At 39.0% G+C, this 22,799-nt stretch overlaps 1 protein-coding gene and 1 pseudogene across 1 annotated transcript in view; one reads left to right on the forward strand and one right to left on the reverse strand.

Moving 5' to 3' along the window:
• ETV5 (ETS variant 5) overlaps positions 1 to 22,799 on the forward strand; it is a 53,968-nt gene that overhangs the window by 23,701 nt on the left and 7,468 nt on the right. Inside the window, exons 6-11 of the mRNA XM_011382037.2 lie at positions 2,200 to 2,329; positions 3,238 to 3,525; positions 13,919 to 14,178; positions 16,255 to 16,314; positions 20,215 to 20,283; positions 20,419 to 20,588. Of these exons, the coding sequence (XP_011380339.1) occupies positions 2,200 to 2,329; positions 3,238 to 3,525; positions 13,919 to 14,178; positions 16,255 to 16,314; positions 20,215 to 20,283; positions 20,419 to 20,588 (977 nt within the window). The remainder of the gene's footprint in view (positions 1 to 2,199; positions 2,330 to 3,237; positions 3,526 to 13,918; positions 14,179 to 16,254; positions 16,315 to 20,214; positions 20,284 to 20,418; positions 20,589 to 22,799) is intronic.
• LOC111734470 lies at positions 13,044 to 13,162 on the reverse strand (annotated as a pseudogene).

Raw genomic sequence — 22,799 nt, forward strand, 5'->3', positions numbered from 1 at the left:
TTACCTGATAACCCCTGAAGACCGCCCCCCGCCCCCGCCATCTTTTAAAACCATCACATTTGGCATTAGAATTTCAGCATATGAATTTGAGAGAGACACAAATGTTCAGACCATAGCACTCATCAGATAGTTTTTGAACTCCTTTGTGAAGAGAACATAAGATTCTAGGTATAAGACAATTTGGAGATACTAGAAGATACCATATAATTTAGAGCCACAATGGTATGGTACATGCTAAGAGTAGATGTAGATTTGAAATCAAGACATCAGAATTAGCTGGCAGTTTAGATTCTCTTGCAAAATGGCTCTGTTCCCAAAGCCATTATGAACTTTTTCTTCTGGGGCGCTTTGGTTTTGCCCTCTGGCGTCAGTTTTGTCAATAGAACTGGTAACTTTTATAATAATATGAACATGTCAGTATATTTCTAAAACCTGAAATGATAAAATTGACTAACACCCTAATTGTTTACTTTCTAAACTTAAGACAGAGATTAGAAATTATTTTCTTTAGATAAAGTAAGGAAAATAGATTTATCAACAACGTGGCACGTTTATTTTCATTGGGACATCATCACCTTTTCTCACTATTCGCCAAAACTTTTATGACAGAAGACTTGTAAAGGAAGAGGCAGCGACAAAGGGGCAGTGCCGAGACCACCAGAATATCCACTGCATTGGGGAAATGGTTTTCTGTGTCAAGTTGTCTGACTCTCCCTTCTCATTTACTAACAACATTCTAACAACAACAAGCTTAGCCATTTTCTGTGTCTGAATGTCTGAAAACATTTGGTAATAATTGAGGATTGGCTACCATGATGTCACCATCAAAAAATCAGAGAGAGACTCTAATGACTTCTAAATATAATCTGCCAGTTCTGAACTTATTTCATGTATTCAGGAATAGCAGCTGGCATTATGTAGGAAAAGAATTATGAAAACCTGTCCTTTCTAGTCAGTCACTGGCAGGACTTTGCTTTATACACTTGTCATCTGTGATAGAGTCATCTGTCTCATTTGTTCACGTCTGAGACCAGAATTCGGGGTTGGACAAGGCACAGAGAAACTAGTTGGTCTAAAGATTGTTCAGTCTTATCAGTCAGAAAAGGGATGATTGTTTAGCTAATTCTACCTAGTATAATCACTAAGAATTAACCAAACTCCTGGAAGTATTTTAGGAGTAAACATTGAGTCAAACAGAATTTTAATGAGTTACCAGGGCACTGACTGTGATGCAGCATCCTTAGAATTGATCCGTCTGCTTTGGGTAAAATGCCTTCTCTAAAATGAGTTAGCTCCTAGAGAAGACAGAAAAGGCAAACCTGGTTGCTTTGGATGGGCCGCTGTATGTAAGTCACATTCATTTGAAAAACTTTGTTACTTTGCCCTCTCAGAATCACATATGGAATATGCAGTTGACTTCCAAACAAAGCAACAGCCCTGTGTACTATTTCATCAATTTAGGAAAAGTAATTGACACCATCTATGAAGGGATTGGTTATGAAAACCTGCCCTTCCTGGTTGGTCACTAGGAAAGGCATAGAACAGACATAAGCACAAAAGTTTCCACGACTTTTTCTGTATGTAGTTAGCTTTTCCTAGGTTGTGCTTTGTTGTATTCCTTTGCTTTTAAATTTTTTGAAATACCCCTAAAGTTGAGTTTAATTTACTCAGACCTGATATTTAGAGTTGCTTGAAGGACTTCTAACAAGTTACATACTTAATTTGTACATATTCCTCTGTATATGAAATGTATTTCCCAGAGCAATTTCTAGCCTTTGATAAGCTAATCTGTAATGTATACCAGTATATCTTTTGCTGTTTTGTTCTTTTTTTTATATGAAATTCTACATAACTGCCATCTTGGTTTTCTATCATACCTGCATTTTTTTTTTTTTTTTTTTTTTTAAAGAACCATCATATGCAGGATTTTAAGGATTTCAAAGCCTCTGGAAAGCAGACCCAACACCAAAGAAATTTGGAAAAAAGATTTGGCTAATAAAATGTCAGATGATGATTTCTGACTTTTTATCAGTTTTATATGGAAGGCTCTATCTTTAAGTTTTGGGCTTTCTCTGGCATGTGATTTAACATGAGTTCCGAGAACAATTGGCTCGTTGCAGGGTTTGCAGAAGGAAGCATTGTGCTCCACATTAATCAGTTGTCCTGTCTGCTCCTCCCTCATCCCTCTTCTCGTTTCAGTGGTGCTTCATGCCCCACCTCCAACCAAGATCAAACGGGAGCTGCACAGCCCCTCCTCTGAGCTGTCGTCTTGTAGCCATGAGCAGGCTCTCGGTGCTAACTATGGAGAAAAGTGCCTCTACAACTATTGGTAAGTGGAGCCAGAGAAAGGCTGGCCAGAAAATAGCCATTAAGCTGACTGTTTCCAGTATTATTCAGCAGAAACACAGGGTAGCACACCCAATCTTTCCTGGCTATGCAATCCTCTAGGTGTCGGCTAGTCCAAATGGGGCCTTTGTGCTGTACAAAACACAAAACTGGCTCTATGGGGAGATCTGAGTTCTTGGGGGTACAGAGTCCTCCTAAGGGAAAGAACCTTGAATACTGAGATATTTGATCTGTGGCTTTGAGGGAGGGAATATATACTTCTTCATGTCTATCATATGTTAATGTGAACTTTAAGCACCAAAGAAGTAATCTTCAAATCAGAATAAATGAAAAAGCCTTGATGCTTGTGCCCTTTACTTAAGAATATTCAGGCCACAGGATTGAAGCTTTAATTTTAAATTATTCTTTGCTCTAGAAGATAAACATAGATCTGTCTGAAAGGGGGGAGGAGAAGAGTAGTTAATTCAAGTGATATTGCAGCAGAAATTTATCTTCAACAAAGATTCTGACTAATTCCAGGGAACCCTGGAATACTTGGGGGAGGGGGCTGGAAAAATCCTCCCAAGTAATAACTTCTCCCCCCATCCATCCACCCCTACACATGCATGCATGGAGAATTCTTTTGGAATTGGGGAGGAAAAGGAAACCAGAAGCAGAGGCTAAAATTATCTTTGAGAAGAATCACTAGAAGTGTTAAACAAATCCCTGTGACGCAGTGTGTTTGTCACTTTTCAGAGGTACAAATATTCCCTCGGGGCTGCTAGCAATTTAACTATGTTAATGCTGTCATTTCCTGGCAACCATGGGCTGCAAAGTTCTATTGGACTTGGTGACCACGCTAAAGGCTTCGCTGCAGCTTAATGGTTTCTTCTTCTCTTTTTCTATTTACAGTGCCTATGATAGGAAGCCTCCCTCTGGGTTCAAGCCATTAACCCCACCTACCACCCCCTTGTCACCCACCCATCAGAATTCCCTATTTCCCCCACCTCAGACAACTCTGCCAACCTCGGCACACCCTGCTGCAGCTGGCCCAGTGCAAGGTGTGGGCCCTGCTCCCACCCCTCATTCGCTTCCAGACCCTGGACCACAGCAGCAAACCTTTGCAGTCCCTCGGCCACCACATCAGCCCCTGCAGATGCCAAAGATGATGCCTGAAAACCAGTATCCAACAGAACAGAGGTTGGTGCTGATCTGGGCTTCCTTCGCCACCTCCATCCCCGTCCCCTTTTCCTCATTGGGAGAGGGGAAGCAATTAGTCATATTTACCAGGTACCTATAAAGTTCTCGTTCCATTGAGGCATCTTATGAGGTAAGACTAATAATATGAATATGATCTGTTTATAGACATTACAACATCCTTATGAAGTAGGAACAGAGAGATAATTAGTACTGTTCCCCGCCTCCCCACTACTGAGCTAGAGGGAGAGTGACTTGTGCAGGATACACAATCTGTTGACCTTTGCTCAGGGCAGATTTCCTGGCTCCTCACTGGGTACTGCTTGCTAGAGTTGAGCCTTGGTTTATGCTATCCATGAATACTTTATTAAACACTTCACTTATGTATTAGGGAAGATTGCTGAGTTATAGGAGATATTATTACTCTGCTGATTTTAACAGGATATAATAGTAGGAGATTAGCTAAGGACCTGATTTATAATTACTTACTTTTGAGATAGAAATCTCCTGATTTCACTCCAGGTAGTTCTTTGTTTCTAATAAAGAAATCGAGGCATCAGGAGTAACTCATCCAGAGTTATTAGTTCATCAAACAAATGTGTAAAGGAAACCTACTTTTCAAACACCAAACTTAACCTATTAGGTCCCAGCCTTCTGTTATCTACAGTATTATAGAATTTTGGATGCTTGTGGCTTTCCTTTATGTAGGGTGTTCTGGGGACCTGTCTTTTTTATTTCACATCTATCTGGGAAGAGTAGATAATGTGGGCAGGTAGTTGTCAGTGATGATACCAAGGGTCGCAAGGTGGTGATCGTTGTGCTTACTTCCTATCTGTTTTGCTCTGCATCGGTGGGTGAAGGGCAAAGGGCGCAGGAGAGAGAGTGTACCTTCCGCAGGCCTGGTGCGACCCCATTGCCTCCCAGTGTTTACTGTGTGGTTACTTTATTTCTAGATGAAATGCAAAAAAAGTTAACACTCTTGTTTAGTTCTAATCCCTTCCCCCCCTTGCTGTGAAAGTCACCATAAAGAATTACATAATTTGGCTGGTTAGTGTTTATGCCCCTGGTAAGGCCAAACACCACGAATGCCAATGATGCACAGAGCCCAAGGGGTGAGTGTTGATTAGGGGGCTGGCTCAGCAGTGGGCCTCAGTTTTGACGGGGAGCTCATCTAAAGGAGGCAGCCACTACTAAGCTTTTGCCAGTTATTACCTTGTTAACAGCCTTGCGCTTTTTCAGGAGAATTTGGAAATTTGGATTTTTATGTAAAAATTCCAGCTTTTTTTTTTTTTTTAAGTTGGCAACTAATTCAAATTAAAAACAACAGTGACAATTTGCAGACTAAACAAAACCTCTCTGTGGGCAGAATCGCCCCGCAGGCCTTCCAGTCTGTGAACTCAGGCCTGGATACCATTTTTATTCCAATAGCTCTTTGGTTTTATGTTTTTAAACAGTATTCTCCTGATTTTCTGCAGGGATTAATTTAGGCAGAAGGTTGGAGTGGGGCATATATTTAATTGAAATACTTAGCAAACTTCATATTTGTTATACCATTTGTAAAGGAAAATTACTTCATGTTAAATGTCTTATGTATACAGTCATATGTCACTTAACGATGGGGATACATTCTGAGGAATGTGTAATTAAGTGATTTTGTCGTGTGAACATCATAGAGTACAGTTACACACACCTAGATGGTATAGCCTACTATACACCTAGGCTGTATGGTACAGCCTGTTGCTCTTAGGCTACAAACCTGTACATCGTGTTACTGTGCTGAATACTGTAGGCAACTGTAACACAATGGTATTTGTATATCTAAACATATGTAAACATAGAAAAGATACAGTAAAAATACAGTGTAAAAGAAAACGGTACACCTATATAGGACACTTACCATGAAGGAAGCCTGCAGGACTGGAAGTAAATGTGGGTGAGTCAGGGAATGGGTGTGAAGGCCTAGGACATTACCGTACACGACTACAGATTCTATAAACACTGTATGCTTAGGCTACGCTAAATTTATAAAACACCAGATTAAATCAAGCACAAGAGAAAATGATGCAATCAAGAGACGTGGTAAACACGAGATGCATGAGGCTGCTGCTGGTATAACATGGCATACTGTTTTACAGCAAACTTTTTTTTATAAGTAGCAAGAATATACTCATGATCAAAAGTATAGTAAATAAACCAATTACAGTCATTTATTATCATTATCAAGTTTTATGTCTTATAAATAATTGCATGTGCTATACTCTTATATGACTGGCAATGCAACAGGATTGTTTACACCAGCATCACCACAAACTCATGAGTAATATGTGTTGCACTATGATGGTACAATGGCCATGACATCAGTAGGCAATAGCAATTTTTCAGCTCCATTATAATCTTATGAGACCACCGTCTGCTGTGTGGTCCATTGCTCAGTGAAACATCGTTTTGCAGCTCATGACTGTATTCTCCTTCAATCCTAATTTCTTATCCAGGGGGATGTTGTGTGAACAGATTATGTCAATGGTTAACTGAATTGGGAGGCAGGGGAAATATCCTAATTCTGCTGTAGATTATTTGTCCTCCTGCAGACCTGGAAGACAGGGAACCTTAGTCTCCATGTTCACCAATAGATCTTTCTCCAGGCTACCTTTTGGGAGGCAGTTTGATCCCTGAGATTTATGATTTCTCCCTGAAATTTATCTGTCAAATCTGAACTTACTTTCTCTTGCACTGAGCCATTAGGAATGATTGGTCTAAAATAAAAGACCTCACACGCACTGGGGTGATACAGAGATCCTTGAGAGAATTGGTGAAGGGCAAAGTCCTGAATCAATAAAAGAAAAACACTGGGCCCTTTGGCTTATACACTAGAGCACTGTAGTCTCAAAGTTGAGAATGTGCAAGAGTTCCCACAGGGGCTTATTAAAAGTATAAATTCTTTACCATACCCCAGCGATAGAGTTGGTGGGTCTGGGGCGAGGCCCAGATATGTCAATGTCACACTTTGAGAAATCATGTTCCAGCCCTCTCTTCTGTCCCCATATCTAGTCCAGCCCACCTATTTTATTTTTAAGCATCAAGTTGCCCTTACGCATCTCATTGCCCTTTTCTAATACTAATGAGATAATGTGATACCTGTGTAATACAAAATACATGCAAAACGTGACAAATGATTTCGCTTGTAGATACTTAATAGCACACAGAAAATGAGACCAAAATTAAAATCCTTGGTCTGACTTGTAAAAAGAATAATAATTGCAGTCATGTACGATAACAAGCTTAATAATCACATATTTAATAACCTTTATGCCTACCTGAAAGTGAGCAGATCACTTTTGTTAGTAAGTGTAGTTTTTCTTTGCTTTTTATTTAAATTAGAGGGAATATTACTTCAAAATTAACCCCCTAACAAAAAATATATGGTATCTTCTCAAGATAGAAGAAAATACAATCTTATTTGAGCCTTTTAACAGCTCCGTAACTAAGATAAAGTAAAAAACCTCTATTTTCACAGGTAAGAAAATCAGTCCTCAGAGCAGCGAAAGGACTTCCTAAAGGTCATGGAGCCAAATGCAGGGTCCTATATTTAGAAACCAAAACATTAACTTAGAACTATACCATGTTTTGGCTCTGAATGTGGGGAGGTTGCTAAGATTCACTATTGTCTACTAAAAACTGAATAAAAGACCTTGAGAAGTGTATTCTGACCTTGAACTTTATCATACATCTCTATCTCTTAACTACCAGAACTTTAGTTATCTCTTAAACTACAAAATCCTACTAAATTCCTTTATCACTTATCTAAACCCATGTTGTAACACATATGTCTGTTTTGTTTTGCTCATAGTGTGCCTTATCACTTCAGTTGAATAAACTCTTTGAGGTTTAAAAAACATGATTTAGACCCCTTTCCTTATACCACACTTAGCCCAGTATCTTACTTGTCTTCAACATGTTTATTGATAATGTGATAGTCATTTGCTAAGATTATACTTTAAACAAACAAAATATCTAGTCAAAAGTACATTCTTACTGTTTTACATAATCTTAATATATAATTCTGCACAACTCAGAATTTTTAAAGATAATAATAAATCCTGTTTGGAAGCGTGATTTATATTCATGATTTCCTCCCCCTAAGGAGGAAAAAAACCCATGTAATTTGGCATGTTCGAACATGTTCCATTTATCTTTAAAGACCGCAGCTGCTCCTTGAAGAGAAGGAATGCTTTTTATTCAGCCATCCCAAACTTGTGTGTTTTTTCATCGTGCTGTTTACCATGTTTACATGTGCTGGGTGGTGGAACTTAGAAAATATTCCTACGTTGTGCCTGTAGTACTGGCCGGATGTTTTTTTTTTTTTACTGTACCATTTCTTACTACATTATGAATTGAGTCCCCACAATTCAACTGAAGAGGTTCCACTAAGAAATGTATCACCTAAGAATTAAGGAATAATACGCTGCTCTCTCACTCACTTGGCATCAAGAAGCAAAAGCTCAAGAAAAGACAAAATTTAAGAAAATACTCCTGCTGATGAAAAAACTCTCTGCTTCTTGATGCTCCCCTAAGGGCATCAGTATTGTATCAGGCTACCCTGCTGAAAGTGAAGGTCAGAATACAGTACGCCGGAGTTACCAACAAAGGATCAGTTTCGTGTGGCATCCTAAAGAGCAAATGGCCTAACCTGCTTGAGAAAGTTCTTTCCCTCAGTGGTTACGATCAAAGCATCAAAGGATGAGCTTAAATTATCTGGAATTGTGATTTTATAGAAGAGTACTCATTCTCTAAAGATGCTTGATAGATTAAGAGAGTTAACGTACTCAAGTTTTTCTCTTGTTTCTGCTTCCTCTCTTAAAGCCCATCCCTGATAAATTGCTCATTTCTGTCCTTCAGATTTTGTAGTTTTTAGAGAGGGAGGAATTTGACTGTTAGTCACATTTGTAGCCTGGCCTGGAATGAAGTGAATGTGTCTGATGCATCTCCTCTCCGCGTATTCTTATTAATAGCATGTTACATATGGCAGCACAAACTCACTTTGGGATCTGAAACTGAGTTTCATAGATGCTTAATGAAACCTTCTTTAACAGACTGAATAATGTACTTCTAATTGTTAGAGTATGGGTGTTTTTAGTTCTGAATCTTAAGAGAGCTCGTTTTCAGCATTGCACCATGTTTTCTGTAGTTTTTTGTTACCCTTTATCAAGCTAAAGGAAATGTCCTTCGATCCCTAGTTTACTAAGAGATTTTAATATGAATGGTTGTTTAATTTTATCAAATACTTAATGAATTTGTTCCCTTAATGTCTTTCTGTGGAAAGTTAAATTGATTTATATGAAACCAACCTTATATTCTTGTGATAAACCTGACTTATTCGTTATATATTATCTTTTGTATATTGCTGGACTTGGTTTTCCAATATATATGTTTAGGACTTCTCTATCACTATTTATGATTGAGAATAATATATATTTTCTCTTACATTGTCCTTGTTGGGTGTTAGCACTGAGATTATACTCATCGAATGAGTAGAGGGTTTCTTTTTTATATATTCTGTAATAGTTCTTGTGAAATTGGAATTATTTCTTGGATTTTGGGGGACAGCATTTAGATTTTGTTTTGCAACAGTGTCTGGTTCTTGGTTTATGGCAGGAAAATAAACATTAATGTGAAGTTGGGTGGCACATTGTCACCAAGAATATAAATCAGCATTCTCTTTCAGAGAAAGGAGACTGGATATTGGGTAGGCAACTAGTGCACTTGTTTTTTGTGTGTGTGTGTTTTTCATCTTCTCCCAGTTCTTTAAGATCTGCCCTTACATTTGCATAACTTCTGAATTTGGCTTGTTTTGGGCTTGGAGGTGGGGCAGAGAAGTTGATGGTAATGTTTGAAGGTAATGTATATTAAGAACCTAGCAGATTGCTGAGCCCTGTTTCATGCATTATCTAATATAATCTTTACAAAAGACCTTTGAAACAGGTATCTTGGTTGTCTTCCTTTTATCGACGAGGAAACTGAGGCTCAGAACAATTAAGTAACTCACCCGAGGTCACACAGCTAGTAAGTGGTAAAGACTGGATTTCACCCAGCATGTTCTGACATAACAGCCAGAGCCTCTTACTTCTCTGTTTTCTATCTTCTCTTAGCCTTAAAGGGAATATTAAATATGTGGTGTTGGTTTCTTGGCTGATTTTCTGTATCACCTCTTAGCTGGCTTCTGAACCATACTTCACCTGGCACCCAGGGCCACTGCGTAGCCTTTATTGAATCCATACTTTTCTCCTTTCTTCCTCTAAGCATTGTGTTTACTCTGTGTGTTGGCAGCAGAAACCGAAAAGGAAATGCAGAAAAAGCATCTAACGGTTTTCATAACGTAAACCAAATGTTGGTAGCGTGGGTGAACTCTTGGGAGGAAAGGCGCTATATAAATCTGACAAATAAATAAATAACTGGTTCTTTAAATAAACTGGCACCGAAAAAGCCTTAATCTGTAGCCTATTGAATTTAGGCTCCCTCGGAAGTCAGTCTCCTTTTGCTCACCAACTGTGAGTTCGCTACCAGCCTAAATTCTGTTGGGATATGGAGATATGGGTGGGGATAGAAGGAATGGGTTTGGGAAGGTGGGGAGCCAGGCTGAAGAGATTTGTTAGGAACCAAGCCGCTCTTCTATTGAAAATGATCGCCTGCTTCAGTAAACAAGAGGCATCTTTGTCATAGCTGTATTATGTATACAGCACATTCTTAGATACTTCAAAAGGATTGCAGACAAGCGAAGGGGGTTCAAATGAAGGTCAGTGAGTAAAGTTCACAGAATGTATTCTGAGGAGAAGGACTGAATTACTTTACTAATCTCTGCAAATAAAAACCATTAGCAGCAGCAAGCTCTGAATCTTTCTTCCAAATATGTTGGTTTTGTGACCTACCCTTAAGATTCCCTCTGCCACTTCCACTCCCTCAAAACAAAGCAAGACAGAACAATCTCAATCATAGACTCTGTCTGCAGATCCCACCTAAGCTCCATGAATCCTTAAAGTTATGCTGGAGGGAGGGGATGGGGGTTGCTGGCTGGTGCCCATATGGAAGTACCTTTTCCTGAAGGGGCTGTACCAGGACAGCTCTAGAGTTTCATTCTGGAAGGTGAGAAGATGAGCACCAAGCGGAAGTGGAGTGATTGGGCCTGCCAGCTGCAAGGACTCTGGTTACAGAACTGAATGGTTCGTGCCATCTCCGAGCCATCAGAGGAAGTGATTTGTGGAGGTCATCTTTGAAGGTGCTGAGATGATGGCAGAGGGGAAAGGGAGATAATGGTACCCTTATTACTGTTTCTTCCTACTAGATAAGGTACTTATTTTAAAAAGGCCTTAGGAATATCTTCATCTTTCTTTTCTGCCCACTTCAAAATTTTCTTCAAAATTCCAGGTTTGCTGCGCGCTGCCGGTGCCTGTACTCTAAATGCCAAGCCTAACCTCAAGTTTCAGATTTACGCTTCTTCAAATACCATGGAAGAGTTTCCTTAAATAGCAGCAGCTTTGAAAGTCTCATCCCTGATGAAGTTCCACTGTCATGCTGTTAGAAAGACTCTTAGAGCACTGAACCTTATCTAGTTTATAAAACTTGGTTAATACGTTGGCCAGGCAGATTCCGGGATATAAGGATAAGTATATGTAAAAAGTATCTGGGATATAAGGATAAGTATATGTAAAATTGTTCGATGATCTTCATGTTACAAAATGATCTTCGGGAGCTGCTTGATAAGGGTAGTAAAGACTCTCCAGTGAGAGCCGTGCTATAACCCTGATCTAAACAGTGCTTTATCTGCACCTAATCTCTTCAGTTTAAGATCTTAAATCTTGATGTTCTAGAAATCTGTTGGCCACCTGTTGCCACAGATTGATTCAAATCAAATTCAAATTTTTCAGTTAAAGCTATTATTGATTTTTAAAAACTCATTGAAATTGGTTGTTCTAAAATCCTTTATTTTTCCCTGAACCTGGCTCATACTTTCTACCTGAGGGCATATGTTCTCGAATGCTTTTCTTTATACACATAGGTTAGTGCCTTATGCATATTTCATGGGTTGAGGCCTCACACTGAGGGTTATAATCTCTAACTTCTACACAACCTCCCCTCCCCCTTTGATGTCGTCTGTTCTAGTCATTCAGTAATTATAGCTGTGCCAGAAACCATGCTTTTGTAGACATGATTTTATTTCATCATTCCAGTAGCATTTTGGATGTATAATACATTCCCATGTTACATATGAGGAAACTGAAGCCAAGATAATTTGCTTTCTTTTCCATCCTTTCCCTAGTAAGGGGCATCGCTTCAGGACCTCAGGCTTTCTCTTTCACTACAGTGCCTTCCCCACAGGGCCAGAGCAGTTGGCACTCATTTGGATTTCTCTTACAGCTAAAGGATGTTAATGACACTCATTAAATAACAATAACACTATGTCTTTTGTTATTGTTATTTAATGAGTGTCATTATTACAAAATAAATGCGTGTTTGTATTAAACTGTAGATGAGCAAAAAAAAGAAAATCACCATAACCACCCAAAGATAAGCAAGTAACACGAACATTTAGGTGCAAATCTTTTCAGGATTTTATGACACCATAAATATATATATATTTTTTTCTTTTTTTGTAAATATTTGACGTCTTTGTACTTTCCCAGCCTGCCTTAGTATATCAAAAATACCTTTGCAGGTCCTTACATTTTATATCACATTTGATGATTCCTTTCAGCTAAATGGCTTTATTAGCATGTTCTTAGCCAGTTTCCTTGTTAGACATTCACATTGGTGACCATCTTTGTAGCTATATCTAATTATATCTATGACTTCAGTATTTTTTTATGTGCCAGACACAAATTTACTACTAACTGCCTACTCATCCTCTTAGGTGATCAGAAAAAACGATTTCTCTTTTTACGCAGTGCTTTTTTGATTACTAATGAAGTTAAACTTTTTGTTTATGTCCATTAGTGTTTTTTCTTTAGTGATTTTACTGATTTATGTCCTTTACTCATTTTTTCTGTTGAAATGTTCTTTTATTGAATTTTATAAAGCCCTTTATGTCAACAGTAGTAACATTTTTTTCCAAGTTTGTTTAATTTTACGGTTTATTTCTGGTATTTTATGACTGCTATAAATTTTTTCACCCAGTTGTTTTTCTTTTGGTTTTGTTTCTGGTGTTTTTTTGACTTAATAGAAATTTATACAATTAATATAAATATAAATTTATATTTATCTTGATGATTTCTGTTGTTACTACAATGTATATAAAAGGTTTTTTCTTACTCCAAGACTGTTTTCATATGTATTTATTTTACTGTTGTAGTTTCACATTAAATCTTTAATCCATATGAAATTTATTTAGGCATGTGGTATAAAACAGGTCTAACTTTTCCCCCCACTAATTTGAAATTCCTACCTTAACACGTACTAAATTTTGGAATATACTTGACAGTTTTGATTTGCCATTCAGTTCCTTTAATATGCCTGTCTTTCTTTTCTTTTAACACCTACAGCACCTTATATTCCTAGGTGGTCTCCCATCCAAGTACTAACCAGGCCCGACGCTGCTTAGCTTCCAAGATCAGATGAGATTGGGCACGTTCAGGGTGGCATGGCCGTAGAGTAATATGCCTATCTTTCACTTCTTGTATTCCTGTTTTAATTACTGTGGTTTTATATTTGTCAATATCTAATAGATCATTATTTCTTTTCAAAAATTATTTAATTTTTTAAGTAAAATTTAGAAGAATCATTTTATCAAGTTGGTTGGGAAGCATTGCTTTTATAGAATAATTTTCAGTGAATCAACAGCTTTAAAATGCTAAATATTTTCTCTTTAATTAGATCTTTGCTCTTTTCCTCAAAACAGGTTTAAGGTTTTATTCTTATATGGCGTACACATTTTCTGATTATTCTTAGAGATTTTATATTTTTTTATTGTTATATATGGGATTTTTAAACTACATTTTCTAATTGATCAATTTGTATGCTTTGGTCTTTAAAAATTCTGTCTATGGCGAGAGAATGAACGAACTAGCGAACCAGCATATATGTATGTGTTAGGGCCATTTGCAGGTAATTGATTTTATATATTTAGATACATAATCTGACCCAACTACACAGACTGTGTATGAAATAAACATGCATGGAAAATAAGAGGCTACCATGTCATTACTTTGATTGTTTCTTGCCAGTCCCTACTCAAGAGGTTTCTTGAAATGTGCAATATAATTTTGGGAAGAGGGTACGATGTCCAGAAATAAGCATTAATAAGTATTTTGCCAATAATTCCATTAATCTGAACTGCTAATCCTCAGTGCTAAATTATAGTAGGCATTAGTCATGTTCTTAGCTAAACAGTATAACTACTTTCTTGCAGATTTCAGAGACAACTGTCAGAACCCTGCCATCCCTTCCCTCCTCAGTCAGGAGTTCCGGGAGATAATCGCCCCAGTTACCACCGGCAAATGTCAGAACCTATTGTCCCTGCAGCTCCCCCGCCCCCTCAGGGATTCAAACAGGAATATCATGACCCACTCTATGAACATGGGGTCCCAGGCATGCCGGGCCCCCCAGCACATGGGTTTCAGTCACCAATGGGAATCAAGCAGGAGCCCCGGGATTACTGCGTTGATTCAGGTTAGTATGAAGTCATGCCATTCCTTTCTTCATTCTCTTATTCATCCATCTGGTTGTTATTGAGTGTCTTTTATGTGCAGGGCTTTGGGAATAGTTTTATAAAATTTGCCCTCAAAGAACTCAGGAGCTACTAAAGCAGACATGCTTATGCATAACCGAATACAAAACAAAACAGAAAAGCCATGCAAATGGTAGGATGTGCAGTAGGCATTCAGAAGTGGTGCTGAGTACTGAGGCCAAGCCTCAATATTGCTGGGGTCCAATCTTGGTGATACTCTTTTTAAGACCTATTATCTTAGGGTCACTGGACACAGGGAATAGTATTTCTACATTTCAGTCCTGCCCCTATTTCATTCTCATTCTTTTTTAATACAACAGACTCATAAGCTTTTAATGTAAGTATAAGTAAGAGAGCTCACATGTAAGATGGGATTCTTTATGTTCTTGAGGTGAATGGTGTTCTGAGAAAGCACCTGGTTTGTCGTAGACATGTGGGGTGCTGGGCATGCGTGGAAAAGGCTGTCCTATCAGTCGCTTCGTGGGATTCACTGCTCAAGTGCAGTACTTTTATCTGGGAATGATCCTGTGTCCTTCAGTGGCTGCCGGTGTACACGGGGAGAGGTATAACATGTTAGGGCACCTGTCACTTGGTTATGGGTTACTCTTGTTTAGAAACTTAAGCATATCAGGGATTTAAGCTGTACTTTCGGACCTTCTCCCTCCCTCTTACACATACTCACTCACTCACTGACTATAGATCTTATAGGCCAGGCTTACTAAATGAGATCATTAGGGGAAAGGAGAGTTGGAATTTTGCAGCTTACACACTCAGAAACTGTTTCCTTCTCTTTATTTTCCCTTCTTTGAGAGATGACTTAAACTCTTTCATTCTTTTTGCTTTTGGTGCTAAAGGAATTTGAGGGTGATGGATAGGTTTTCAGCCTTCCCTGGGCATGCTTTTCTTGAAGACCCTAGGGAGGGGTGGGGCGGTATGTACTTGAATGGCTTTTGCAAATGGAATAGAATATAGAATTTGCTCTTGGCATTCTGTGAGATATTACATAGATTGCTCAATTCAGGCAGAAATTGGTTATGGGGAAGGCTAGGGAGGTAGGCAGAAGAGAGACATCTGTTGCTTTATGGTAGAAAAATTACCAAGTGTAGGTATTAATAGCTTGTAAAATTTCCACTGGCATTCCTCCTGATGGCTTTGATGTATTTCTCTCAGGAACAGGCATGACCAGCAACATTTTTGTTTTGGGATTGACATTTTACTCTGTCCTGACCAGTATTTCACGCCACCCCACTGCTTTAAAGCAAGATACCCAGCAGATGTCACCATATCTGTAATTCTTTATCTGAGTGGTGTTCCTGGTGTCAAGGCTTATCTCACATGGCATAACTCAACTGACTGTCTTTTTTCTTACTGAACACCTTGATAATGTGATACGTGAAGAAGAGATCACTTGAGCATGGGTTTCATTTCTGATAGTAATAGCATGGTGAAAATGTACTTGCCAAACTGCAGTCCCCCTCCTGCCAGTTCTTGTCCTAGCTTCACAGCTTCGAATCCCCTAATCTCTTTGGCCTAAAAATACCCTCACCTCTTGCAGCAGAATTGGTTGTGACCATAAGCTGCAAAGGAGAACAAATTGGGAAAGATCTAAAGTGATATTCCTCCCCCATGCCTAACCCCAAAGTTCCAGAGTCATTATAGGCAGAATGCCGAGCTTGGCCTTTTAAAAGCCAATTTCTTCTTCCACCATTAACTCTCTTACCAGGTTTCATGTTAACTAATTCCTAAAATGAGCAGATTATGAGAATGATGCATCATTTTTTCCTCCCAGTTCTCTTGGTTAGGAGTCAGGAGTTCTACTTTTACGTGGTGGGTTATAGTGGTTTTCATGTTCTTTATTGGGATGGCACTTCTTTCCTAAGGAAAAAAAACCCAGAAGACATGACCTTGGAGAAAGAGAAGGTTTAGAGGCTTTATTGCAGAGTCGCAGTTCAACTGATGTACTGATTCAGCTGCAGAAACCATTGACAAAAGTTTGTATGTCTGTGTTTTTCTTTCAGAAGTGCCTAACTGCCAGTCATCCTACATGAGAGGGGGCTATTTCTCCAGCAGCCATGAAGGTAAGCAGCTTTATATATACGTAGACATAGACATAGACACAGACACAGACACAGACCAGACACAGACACAGACACAGACACAGACACAGACACAGACACAGACACAGACACAGACACAGACACAGACACAGACACAGACACACAGATACACAGACACACAGACACACAGAGAGACGGAGAGACATAGATGACATAGACATAGACATTCAAAGAAGCTTAAAATTGCTCGGTTTCCAGGCTAAGATTTGAAGTTCAACCTTCCTTAGCTCATAAATATGAGAGCTGATTGATCATAATATTCAGTTATTTTGCACATGAGGTTGAGGCATGCTGCCGAGCACTAAGAGGCCTGCCATGGTTTTCAGTAATAATGACCCTAACTTTTAGGAGTTGATGCGATAATATGAAATAAGAATGAGCCAACCTCATCTCCACATTCCCATACAAGAAGGTTGTATATACAGCTGTATGTGACACCACTGACCTAAATGGGAACTTAGGGATTGTGCTAGGACTTGAGATGGTAGGTTCAGAAGTTCTCTTCTGAACATTGAAACAGGGTAGGGTTTTTTCTTAGAACAGCTTCCCTAGAAATATGTCTCGTTTTCTGTCATGTTCATCTCTCTATAAATATTTAGAGCAGTGTGATTTCCCAAACCCATGGCATCAGCTTCACCTGGGACTTGTTAGCAATGCAGATTCTCGAGACCTGCCCAGACCTACTGAATCGGAAACTCCCAGCAATCTGTGTTTCAGTAGCCAGGTGATCTGATGCACGCTCAAGTTTGAGAACTACCATAGAAAGTCTTAGCTTTAGCTACACGTTAGAATCACATAGGGAGTTTTTAAAACATTTGGTGTCCAAGCTTCACCCAGAGAAATGAAATAAGAAATTCTGGGGTGGGATCCAGGGTTAGTAGTTTTTAAAGCTCCCCAGGAGATTCTAACGTGCATCCAAAATGCATAATTACAACATTTAGAAAGGAGCATGCTCTTAAAGGAAATATTTTTAGTCAAGCATTGGACTGCTTACTACTACACACAGAATATCTGGCAAGTTTGTATTATTTTCCCCTACTCTTTCCCATTCCTTTCCCTGCCCCAACACACATTGAAGAAGTTCGTTTCAAACAGACCTGCTTTCATAATTGCTCTAAATTACCCTGACATGGTTTTTCTCTTCTTCTTACATAGGCTTGACCACAGATGCCTATGAAACAGTTAGTGAAACAAGTGTTTCTGATTGGCATCTGTGATTACTGAGATAGCCATCCTGCCTTAGCATTCACCTGGAATCTTTGCATGCTGTTATGAATCTTTCTTTTCTACTTTACTCCTTAAACAGGCCCTTCCTTCCTGCCACCTTTATTCGAGTGATTAGATAGTTGTGGCCACAAATGATGTAATTGCTGGTGCAAATTCAACTGACTTAAATTTCACTTAAACCAACAGCATCTTCCAGATGTTTTAGAGAACCGCATGTGGCGATGACTAGAAACCACGAAATGCACCAAAGTGATACTCATCGGCAGGCTTTCATCTGATTAGTTTGAAAACCAAACCTAGAATGTAATCTAGATTTATATTTTTTCCTGTATACTGTGAAGGTATTATGCTTACCTTAAGGGAAGAAAAGCTCTAAAAATAACAGGTGTGTGAACTTTGAAGTAGTATACTTATAATGACTTTATAATAAGGCCATTAAAACATTTCAGTTATCAAAATCCATATGGAAGGTTGGGAAATATATAGCTTTCCTGGTAGCCAAGGCAAAAAGCATGAAGCATGATGGATTATGTAATTCTTGTTGATAATATAAAGTATAACAGTTTGTCATACAAGTCAAACAGTTTTCTAGTACCAAATTGGAAATAAATATATTGTAGGCTTAAAATTTAGCATTGTATTCTTAAATCTTTTTCTTTTAAGGGATACTGTAGATTCTGTCATATTTATTCAAGTCTTTATTGAGCACATATTATATACTAGGTGCTATGAAGATAATAAAATATTCAGGACATGGTCCTTATCCTCAAGGAATTTAGAATCCATGACAAGAATATAAGATAAAGCTCTCACATCATCCATTTAATTTCTTAATAGTACTTTCACAATGTACAATTAACTTTCTTAATTTGTAACTATCATTTATTGCACACTTATCTACTAGGAGCCATTCTTGGTACTCTGGTGTAAAGATAAATAGAGCCATGGAACAGAATATATATTAACTCATTAAATTCTCGCCACGACTCTATAAGGTAGGAATTATTATTTTCCCCAGTCTTCAGATGAGGAAACTAGAGCACAGAGAAATTAATTTGTTCAAGGTCACAGCTAATCTAGGTCCATCACTCTGGCTCCAGGGCCTGCACTCTTTAATGTTCCACACTACACCATGCCTCATTTCTTTTTTCCCTGCTTTATTGTCTGTCTCCACCAGCTGGGATGCAAGCTGCATGAGAGCAAGCACCAAGTCTGTATTCTCATTATTTACCTCCTCATAGCACAGTTCCTGGTTAATGGATTAAATAATAAATAAATGTCAATAAAATGTGCATCTTTTGATATAGTTAAACAGAGAAATAGTGCTTGGGGCTGGAGAACAAAAATGAAGAATACAAACCTCAAAACAATCTCAGTTTCTTTTAAGTTGGGTAGTGTTTTCGCCATCCCGGGCCTCTTAAAAATGTGCTAGCTCTGCCAAGAACTTGATCTGGGCTGATTGCGAAGAAAGAATAGCAGATTGTTTCTTGGCACCTTCACCTGTGGATTTTCCAAATCATAGTGAATCCCTCTCAAAATCGAATGATAGCCCTTCACTGCAGAGTGGCTTCCCCTACCTGTCCCCGCTACATACCCAACACGCATATGCCTTTACTACACAGCCAGGTGAGTGGATCAGAGAACTGAGTACAAGGAGCATCATTTACCAGGCATGGGCTCTTTGTGCTTTCTCCTAAGAAGTATGCTGGTAGAGGAGAGTACACTGGAGTGCTCACACCCCCGAAACAGGCTAGACCACAGGGAAGGATGTGGTCCCCATCAAGCCTGTCTGTTAGCAGGCTTTGATTTGAACTGCTGATCTTGTTAGGGTGACATGGTTGTCAGCACCGAATGCGTATTAAGGGTTTGTGGAATGAGAAAACTGGGCCACCCTTCTTCTTGACCCCTTTCTCTTTTGCCCTAGCTTCCTTTCATTTCCACTTAACATGTATTGTTGGACAAGTCAGTTCCCCTTTTCTTGACTTCTCTTTTGTTACCTATACAATGAATAAGTTTTATTGCTAGAAAGTATCTTCAGATTCCTTCCACTGTATCTGGGGATAATAACTCTAACTTGCTATTAAACTTACTGCTTGTTGCAGTCCTCCACAGGGCCAAGTCTGCCATGTTAGCTCCCTTCTCTCCCTCCAACCTCTTTCGTAATTGAATGTGGTATGTGGGCAGCCTGCACAAGTTATAAAAAAGGTTAAAATTAATATTTTAACTAAAAGGAAAATGACAAGACTACATACTAGATCAACCAAATCCCCGCAGCTAGGGCACCTGAAATAGATGAGATGTCTTTTTAGATATAGAAGCTTAGTCACAGCGACACTGATCTATACAGACCTCATAAGCAAGATGTGAAGGGACTTACTGGTGACTCAGTGCTTCCCTGCAGTCTTAGCTGTAATAGCAGGAATCGATGCCGCTCCGCCTGAGGCTTGGGTGATTACACTAGGACATGAACGCCTAAGTCCTTTTGAAGTCTCCCAGAATTTAGTCTGGCATAGATACAGCAGTTAATAGGGCTTAGGACCTGGAAAAATCCCATTTTAGTTCTTAAATCCAGCGTTTTAATAGAACAAAGAATTTGTTAAGCAACATAGTCATTCTTTTTCAATTCTCCTTCAGGTTTTTCATATGAAAAAGATCCCCGGTTGTACTTCGATGACACTTGTGTTGTTCCTGAGAGGCTGGAAGGTAAGTAGCCCCATCCAGTGTGTTGCTAAGCTGTAGGATTGGAGATGTTCAAAGCACCTTTGTCAGTCTTTTCTGCCCAAGTCACCTGAGGAACTTCAGACTAAAGCATTATATATGTATCTTTGTCCTAAACAGGCAAAGTCAAACAAGAACCCACCATGTATCGTGAGGGCCCCCCTTATCAGAGGCGAGGTTCTCTTCAGCTGTGGCAATTCCTGGTTACCCTTCTTGATGACCCAGCCAATGCCCACTTCATTGCCTGGACAGGCCGAGGCATGGAGTTCAAGCTGATAGAACCCGAGGAGGTAAGCACTGGATGCTGACTCGAATGATTTTTTATTGGTTGTTGTTGATGATGATGATGTTTGTTCGTTTAGTTCACCATTGAGGTTTTTTACTGTGTTAAATATGCTCTTCCTTCTCATTCAGATTCTGACCTACCCAATGGGCTTAGCCCTGCCCTTCCTATTTAAAGGACAGTTTACAATTTGTGGACAGGCAGAGTTCTCTACTGTAGAATAATACATAAAAAGTGTTGGTAACAATTATGCAAAATCTGGGGAGTGAGGCCATAAAAACTTACATCCAAGTAGGGTCTGTTTTCCTTCTTGGAAAGTCTTCTCCAAGTGCTGTTTCAGTGATAAACTTGTTTTGGTGTCGGCCTTCATATGTCATAGCCTAAATCTGAGGCTTCATGAATATTTGTATGACACTTTGTAATATATTACAGGACGCAACTATTCCACTGCATATTTCAAATGGCTCTCGCCTAAAGAAATAAAATTATTAGAGATTAGTCAATCTTATGAGCTTAGATTTTTTTTAAAGTATATTATATACCATCTCAAAAGCTGAGAGATGGCATAAACCTTCATTATTTTGTTTATAGAAATAGGAAACTTTGTTAACATTTTTACTCTCTGTTTGCCTAGAACTATTGACAGGCTTATGGACCAGTACCATTTCTTCAGTGGAGAAGACACATCATAGAGCCCTTTGCCTGACTATCACATAACTAAGTAAATTAAATCAGGCTCTCAGTTTGACATATTCCAAAGGGGCTGATTTTTAATCTCTGTGTGATTTAGAATCTAGAGACATTTATATGGAAAAGAGATGACAGGCCTGAAAATCTGACATATGCTTCTTTTAGTAGCATGTATTTAGGCATTATATATTAAACCAACAGAGCAAAAGGTACCTTTGGGTTATGTGTAATTAAAATGGAAACAATACTCTTCTTGGAAGACATTTGAGCAAGAACTACAGTTTTAGATTTGTTTCATTTATTTCAGGGCTCATGTTAGCACACCAAGGGGATGAGTTGGCATGAGGGTTAACAGCAGGAGGTAACAACCTGGCACTTGGTTTGGAAGAAGAAAATGGTCTGTAAGTTAAGATGAGAAAAGGAGAATATGTGCATTGGAAACTTATGGAGATTCTTGACTGGTCGGAGAATAAGGAAGGCTTCACTAAGGGCAATTATAAAAGAAGATATACCCTATTTTGTATCATTCACAAAAATACAAATGTGTCAACATCTCGTATTGTAAACAGTTTCTCTTAAGACTAGGTCTACCTTCAAAGCCAAAGTTGGATACCGCTCTGTTTTTCTAAGGGGTTCTTTTTGGCTAAGTCATGTAGAAATTGAGCTATGTTTTAGGCTTCCAGCCATACTGGAGAGCCATCTGCCCACATTCTTTTCCTCATAACATGGCCTGGTTTATGTGAGGCTTGAGAAAAGCATGTCACCTAGACTCACTGAAGCTTTTTGAATGTAAATCTGTCATGTAAGCAGCCCTTATTGATTTATCCTGTTTCAGAAACAGGAGCTTTTATTACTTTATTGCCACTGCCTCAGGCCTAAGCACAGGCTGTACCTACAGATAAACCTGGTTATGACCCTTTGTAAAGCTCTTATTGAATCTTCTGCTCTCCTACCAGTGGTAAAGAAAATGATGAACAGATGGCAAAGGGCCCCTGCTTTCTTACTTAATAAAGAAACTAATATTAATCCAGAATGCTCATAAATACCAAGCGTCCAAGTCACGTGAGAGGTCTGTGGTGGCCTTGAGGGTTCCCTCGGCTGATTGGACAGGTTCGTTTCTTCAGGAAGTACTTCTTTCTACCTCACCTTGAAATCCCCATCCATTCCATGAACTCTGAATGTTCCGTTCTCCTAACCCAGCACGGGTTCTGTTCCATCTGTGCACTTTAGCCTCGCGACATGCAACATTTGTCACATTTTTCCCCACTCTACTTCTTGTGGTCCCTTCTCTTGTTAATGTCAGGAAGATACCAACTCCTCGAAAAACTGTAAGAAGTTGTCATGGGGGGAGCTTGAAGGGTGAAGTGGAGGAGGAAGCTGTTTGGGACGTAATTGTAGGCAGCTGTGTGGCTGAGTAGTGCACTCTGGGTAATTATCCATAATATCCATTACACTGTGCATGGAAATTGTGGTTTTAGAACTGCGTTTTGGCAGGCCCCCTAATCAAATGTCTTTTGATAGTCATCCA

Source organism: Pteropus vampyrus, unplaced genomic scaffold, assembly GCF_000151845.1.
Source record: "Pteropus vampyrus isolate Shadow unplaced genomic scaffold, Pvam_2.0 Scaffold14, whole genome shotgun sequence".
NCBI lineage: Eukaryota > Metazoa > Chordata > Mammalia > Chiroptera > Pteropodidae > Pteropus > Pteropus vampyrus.